This window comes from Larimichthys crocea, chromosome XXI, assembly GCF_000972845.2.
Source record: "Larimichthys crocea isolate SSNF chromosome XXI, L_crocea_2.0, whole genome shotgun sequence".
Lineage (NCBI taxonomy): Eukaryota > Metazoa > Chordata > Actinopteri > Sciaenidae > Larimichthys > Larimichthys crocea.
In genome coordinates, this window is record NC_040031.1 from 11,020,966 (window position 1) to 11,028,288 (window position 7,323).

The following is a 7,323-nucleotide window of genomic DNA, read 5'->3' on the forward strand; positions in this document are numbered from 1 at the left end:
TAGTCCTCGCTGCAGCTGGCCCCAGTTCGAATCCCGCATCGGACGGCTAATTTACTGCGTGTCACTCCCCCTCTCTCTGCCGCCTGCTTCCTGTCTATCTTCAGCTGTCCTATCAATAAAAGGGCATTAAAAAAAAAAAATTAAGTTATGCATAATTAACAGCGTGGACACATTGATTGACAGACGGACGCCTTTACAGGTGGCCTATTTGAGCAACAAGGCTTCATTCAGCTCCACCAACGATCGATATCTTTGCCAATTTTTAGATGATGGCAGTGAACAAAGCACCACACTAAACTTCACAACAAGCTCCTCAGAAACTTGTGAGTGACGTCACAGATATAATAGTATATATGGTACATGTGTATCCTTAAAATATAAAACATATGAATGTTTGGCATGATCCAGAAATAAACAAAGCATGAACTACATCGTTACAGTAGTTGCATTCATTTGCATATTAAATACTAGATAATATACAACACTGACAGATTTGTTTGTGTGTGTGTGTGTGTGTGTGTGTGTGTGTGTGTGTGTGGGCATAAGAGGCCGAGAGAGCTCGCATACATACAGCATTCAGCTGACACACTCGTGGGGTATGTGTCTCCATTGTGTTAGGTGACTAAAAGCAGAACAGAGAACGCGACCTAAAGTCACGCAACCAGGCCTCGACCGCCCCCGCTGTTCTGCGATCAGCCTGTTTCAGAGTGTCCACTCAGGGATCTGCTGGGAAGGGGAGTGTTATTAAGCCTGTGAACAACAACAAAACACACACACACACACACACACACACACACAGAGTACAGCTCATATTCTCCTGAACGGTGACTCAGGCCGGCATGTTGGGTGTTGTTGGGGGGTTTCCCGGAGCCTCTTGGTGTTGACAGAAGCAGGAGGATGGTCAAGGTGAGTGGCTGGACAAAGTGTAACAGAGACACCGAGCAGTCATGAGGATCAGACATGTTACCAGGAGACCATGTACCTGTGGACGGGACAGAGGAACAGAGCAACCCGACTAAAGGCAAGGGCTGTTTATTTCTTGTTTTTAAGCCTCAACTGATAAAACAATATTCTGTGCTGTTATTCTTTATGTGCATTGTCATGTGAACGTTTTCACAGTTGGGCTTGGTCGTAAAAAACCCTGAAACACAATGGGACACAGGAAGTTCCCACAAATGCACCTTATTTATTTAATAATATGTGAGAGTTAGAAGCTTTAACTGCACTATTACATGTGATTTTCATAAGTGAGTATTGCCTTTATGGAAAAATAAATACATCTTCTTTTAAATCTTGTTTTTGCAGCTTTTTTATCCACGTGTGATGCATTGAGGAATATCTTGTCCCATCTAACGTGAATTATTTTTAATTTTTTTATGTGTCTGAAGGCAGTGCATCTTTAAAATCAGGGCAGGAAATCCTTTCAACATGTGACCCTCTTAGCAGAGGAAATCCCATCAGCACTGACCTCATCAGCAGTAAGTGGAAAACGTGAGACCTGTCCGGAAAACAATACACGGATCAAAATTAAAAATGTTAAAAAAAACAAACAAAGCTGAAGTTGACCCCCACTGAACTTTGTTTTATGCCCAGCCCAGCCTCTGCCTGCCGCAGCCCCGTCAGCAGAGGCTTCACAGGAGGCGGCAGGGTTAAAGAAGCCTCAGTGCGACCCTGAGAAGCCCACCTGCCCACGATGTGGTCTCAGAGTACCAGACCACAGGCTGCCTCCTCAATCCTCGGGCCTGAGCCGACTGCAGGGCTCCAGCTTGTCCGTGCAAAGCAGCAAGAGGAGCAGGAGCCGTGTGGCCGGCTCACACCAACCTACTGCAACACCTGCTGGTAGGCACAATAACATTCACACAAGAGTGGACAATAGGTTGTTATAAAACGGTTTTATAAATTTGTCTGGATTAATTACAGAATCTGAGCTGAACTTTGGACTGATTGACTGGAAGTTGGTTTAATGTCATTGATTGTTGGTACTTGATACTTCTCATGAAAAGCTCAATGAAGCAGCTGTACGCTTCACTTCATAAGGTTAAAGATTTTTAATGAATTTTCAAACCCTTGGACTCTTGTGTGGCTTGTCCATTTTCTTTAAATATGAATAGATTTACTGCCGTGTGTTCAACTCAATCAGCGATCAGATTGGATCGCTGTTGCACTTGAACAAACTCGATTCAATTCGATTCATAAAGACTTTTGTTGGTTAAAACATTCGTCATTATAACCACCTCGCTTCCAGTAAATACTGTAATCACATTTAGTAGGACGCAATAGACGCAAGGTGTTTGTGGTGCAGAGGCAGAAAAAAGGGGTTATATGGCGAGACACCAGCATGTAGAAAGGGTCGGTGTTAGCACTCTAGAGAGGATTTCATTATGTTTTACTCTTGCGTCAACCTTTGTGAAGTGAAGCCTGTGTGGAAGTGCCAAAACTGCAGTTCCTCAAACGTCCACTTGAGGCTGGCTGCAGCACAAGTCAGCCTCCGTAAGTCCCCATGTTCAAATGTCCAACTTCACAGCAGAAATAAACATGTTTGCAGCCTGGTACAAAAAACTGTTATGGTCCCTTTCATGACAACTGTGTTGAGGGTGAATTTATATACAACTCCCCTGTTCAAATTATAAAGTTATGCATAATTAAGACTGAAAATGGGTGACGTTACAATCCACGTCTTTGCCAGAGCCACCACACTCTGAGCTCTTCAGAAACCTTGTGGATACAAAGTCCGAACATGGGGCCACCGAGAGGGGCGATCATCTAATATCGGGCTATATGGAAAATTACGTGAAATAATTTTTCCGTAACCACCGAAGACAATCTACCACTTCACACAAAGTGAAGCTCTAAAAAAGTTCCCCTTGAAGACTTTCAAACTAGTCTTCCAGTTCTATCAAAGCGCGCACGGGGCCACTTCTTGTTTATCATTGTGTTCATGTTATCTCTATGAAGTTATTCGCATTAAATCAATACAGTGGCCACACATAATGCTCCTTTTTTTTTCATCTACACACATCACATCTGTACGTTACATTAGCATAAGTTATGTGCGGGGGGTGTATAATTGGAGCGGCTAAGCAGGAAAACGCTGAACCCCACTCCCCAGGGAATTCTGCACATCTCCTTTTCATTTACTTCCCGGAGTAAACAGGATAAAACACAGGATTTGCATGAGCTCACTCACTATCTGGTTCTTGCGAGGATGAAAAACGCCAGCCGGGTAATAACACACACGGTTAGGATCGCGAGAGATGCGCCGTAACACACCACTGGGGTTAATGTATGCAATTTCATCTGCACCTAATTTGAGCGAGGGAGCAATTATCCAGTGACAGCTTCTTCCTGGTTTTTGTTCATCACTCGCAGCCTCTTTGGCCTTTTCTGATTTTCCCTCGAGGACTGAACGAAGCTTCTGTGATTAAGTAAACACAATCACACTTGATCACCGTAGCAGACTTGTTTCTCTTTTAAGTTCTACTCCGGCGTAACAAACAAATATGCTCGAGATTAATTTGGGGTTAATAGAATCGTTAATCCCAGTTTCTGATGACGCCTGACGGGCTTTTAAGAACAAACAGCAGCTCTTTTTGTGACCTCAGATACGAGATCTGTTGTTGAATCTCTTCATTTTCCCGCTCGCAGACTCCTGTTTACATCTGCTGCTGGCATGCCTGTCGTGTCAGGGCTCCGTGCTGCTCCAGGGTCTGTTGGAGGCCTGCTCCTCCTGCCTCCACACCTTTTGCTCGTCCTGCTGCGACGCCTGCTCCCGCTGCTGTGCGGCCATCCAGGAGACGCCCGTGGAAGATCTGAACTGCCACGCCCACTGCCACTCGGTGCTGTTCGAGTCTTGCTGCGAGCCGACCGAGTGTCTCGAGTTTTGCATCGATTGCTGCGAGATTTGCCATCGCAGCTAAAAGGAGGCAGGCCGGACCACGAGGCCTGTGACTGTGACTGAAGCTACTGTGACACTCATTAGTGCTACAATGACATTTTGTGTGACTAAACATCATTTTGTTGACCTTGTTGTGACCTTCAGAGTTGTGAACAGCTGTCAAATTCAGTTGTTCCTATACCAAATGCCGCTGAAATCATTTGAGCAAAAGTATTGTCGACGAACAACAGATCATCCTACCTATGGTGCGGTAACTCCGCTCAATATCTGGCAACCTCACGGGAGTCGTGCAGTTACTCCACATAAAACCACAAATTGTCAAATATTAAACATAATTAGACACTTAGTTACTTTCTTTATTGGCGAATCTGTTGATTCTTTTCCAGTTCAATCGATTAGTTTGTTCCATAAAATGTCTATAAGTATGGACACGATAATCGACTGTCAGAACAGTTGCTAACTAATTATTTTTTTTGGCCTTTTATTGATAATACAGCTGAAGATAGACAGGAAGCAGGGGGCAGAGAGAGGGGGAGTGACACGCAGTAAATTAGCTGCGGGATTAGATGCATTAGGTTCCCGAATCTAATGCATCTAATGCGGGATTCGAACCGGGGCCAACTGCAGCGAGGACTATAGCCTCAACACACGGGGCGGCCGCTTAACCCACTACGCTACCGACCGCCCCAGTTGCTAATTAATTTGATAGTTGACAACCGAATTAATAATTGTTGCAGTTAATTAGCTTTAAAGGTGTCGATAGGCAGGGTAGTTGTTTCCCTGCAGTCCCAGTCTTTACGCTAAGCTAAGCTGAATTAGTTCCTTTTGGGAAACGCCTTTTTTTTGCTGAGTTAACCAGAGAGCGTAAAAACAAGCCGCGGTTTCACGAGGTGTTTATTTGTTGGACTAATTCACGGCATTAAGCGCCGACTTCCTGGTGTTTTGTCTTCACCATGAGGTCATCAGGCTCGCCCGTTTCCAGATTTCCTCCAAGGCTCCAGCTCGGTGAAGTACTTAACACAACGATATGGAGATACGAGAGTGGGTGTCGATCCTCTTATCTACTTCCCTATAATGTCAAAGCATTTCTTTAACACTCGCATTCTCAGCTCACTGCAAACCACAACAACAAGAGGAAGGAATAGATCCATTATTTATCTGCTGGTTGATTTTTTTATTTTAGAAAATAGATTCAAGGACCTTCTGAAATATTAAAAGAAAATTGTCAAGGTCACATTCGTTCTGCTCGTTAAAGCTGTTTGGATGTCCTGGGTGAATAAAATTGAAGCCATTGTGGGACTCATTAACTCTCGCACTGTGTTGTTCTTGATCACGTTGCTACGCAATCAAATTGTCATTTGTTTGACGGACAAGCACAGAAACTTGCTCCACGGCAGTGTGTGCACGCTCCAGCGCATTCAAAATGTAGGCTTTGCTCCACGGAAATGCCTTTCGATTACATTAAGTTACATTTAATGACTTTGACCCAAGAAAGACCCCGAACAAGAGGGGTTCGCTCAGTCTGCTCAGTTCTGTACGGGTTCTCGTGTTGTAAAGATCACGGGGTTTGACTTCTCCCTGCACGGCTCTTTGCAGCTGAGGAACAGGGCGACAAAAAACTTGTCAGCCCTCTCTTGAATCCCCCTTTTCATATCTGTCATATTAAAGCACTTAGAACATAAAAGGATGCTTATTTTCCTCCAGATCTTGGAAGATCGACGGTTCGGCTCCTTTAAAGTCGTCGTGTGAGGTGACAAGTGGAGAGGCAGAGTAAACAGCCAAAAATAAAACAAAGACGACGCCGATATAAAGACGACGCTGTCAATCTGCCCGGGCGAGCCAAGGCGCTCGTTTAAATCAGCGAGTAAATCGAATTTAAGTATCTCTTTTGCCCGCAACACGTTTGGATTCAGATAGTGACAAGAAACAGCAGGGACGTCTAATTTAGAGCACGGCGAGCGCACACCAACAAATAAACACTTAGGTTTGTTCCACTTGTCCCTCTCGATTTGTTATACCCTTTACCCACAGCTGACGTCTACCTCCTCAAATCACAAACAGCTGAGAGTGTCAGAGGGAATTCAGAACCGGCATTTGCTGCAGCCACACAATAAGGAACGTGTGTTCAGATCCACGTATATACAGTATTTCTTATTTAAACAGTAAGTGGTGATGGCACCGTCGCTTTTCAACTCGTGGTGCTAAAAAACACAAACTAACAGCTTTCGGTACACGTAGGTCAACCGAGTCAATCAAGTCTCAACTGGTGAAAACTGACGCTACCGGTAAAAAGTTAAAATGTTGATTTGTGGGTTTACAAACCTACAGGGAGTTTAACTTTGTACAGTTAAAAACTTACAGATGTTGCACGCTTTAATTTTTCTGTAATTCTATTTTAAAAACCACTTGAGGCCAACAGAATCACAAAAAGTCTTTGAAACCCTCTTTATATAAGTTGACCCAACCTGAATCACCGGGCGTCTGCTGGTTATGTGGCTCTTTGGTTGGTCCAACTTGTGTTTGTTCAACTTAAATTTCAAACCACTCTGAGGCAAACGTGTCTTTTCCTCTCCTTCATACACCTTTGAGATTTTATTACAAGTTATGTGTCAACTTGAATCCCACCTTGTAGATGAGAAACAGTCACATTAAACTCCAGAAATCTTTCTCTTAGGTTTCAAAAGAGACATTTTAGCGTGAAAAACAAAGTGGAAAATCAGAAAATGAGTTTGATTAAATATAAAAAATAAATAGACAATTTCTATGCTCCGAATTGAGTGTTGTAGATTGAGTGTCATATTTTAGACCTTTGTTCTGGGACATAAAATCAAAGCATTAAGTTTGTTAATTGAACAAATAAATTTGATTTCTGGTCAGAATTCGCTTATTGATACGGCTCCATAAAACATAATTATATTATTATTTTGTCATGCTTTCATTTGGTCGACAGGCAAAAGACACTTTGTAGAAAGATTTATTAATAAAATGTTTAAATAAACTGTTCAAGTTGACAACCTCATCACGCGTCGGAGGCTCGAGGTTGAAAAGCGACACCTTGTTTTTTTCTTAACAGTTGTCGGACTGGCAGCCTGAGATAACAAGACCGGGCATCACAGACGGAGGACGACCCAGCGAGCGCGGTGGTTTGTTTTAAATGTGAGCTGCTTTTCAAAGAATCTGAATCAGGATCTGTCTATTTGTATTCTCGCCTGCCTTCCAAAGCTTTGTGACAATGGTTGTAACCTCCTCAGTCAAAACAAGGATTACGTGTAGCGTATGAAGTCTTTTGAAAAAAAAAGGGGAAATAATAACACCTAATAGTCAGTCTGTCAGATGTGTCCATCTGCTGTAAAGGAAACAAAAATAAATGTAACCAGATTTGAATATCTAACATTTGAGGCTGACGCGGAGAGGATGGATCAAAGGGA

At 43.2% G+C, this 7,323-nt stretch overlaps 1 protein-coding gene across 1 annotated transcript; it reads left to right on the forward strand.

The window, feature by feature from the left end:
• The first annotated feature begins 543 nt into the window (after positions 1 to 543).
• Positions 544 to 4,374, forward strand: LOC104921020 (myoD family inhibitor domain-containing protein-like). Its single transcript, XM_019270833.2, has 4 exons — positions 544 to 1,021; positions 1,389 to 1,478; positions 1,594 to 1,839; positions 3,646 to 4,374. The coding sequence occupies exons 1-4, from the start codon at positions 961 to 963 to the stop codon at positions 3,915 to 3,917; spliced, it is 669 nt and encodes a 222-aa protein (XP_019126378.1). The 5' UTR covers positions 544 to 960; the 3' UTR covers positions 3,918 to 4,374.
• The last annotated feature ends 2,949 nt before the right edge of the window (positions 4,375 to 7,323 follow it).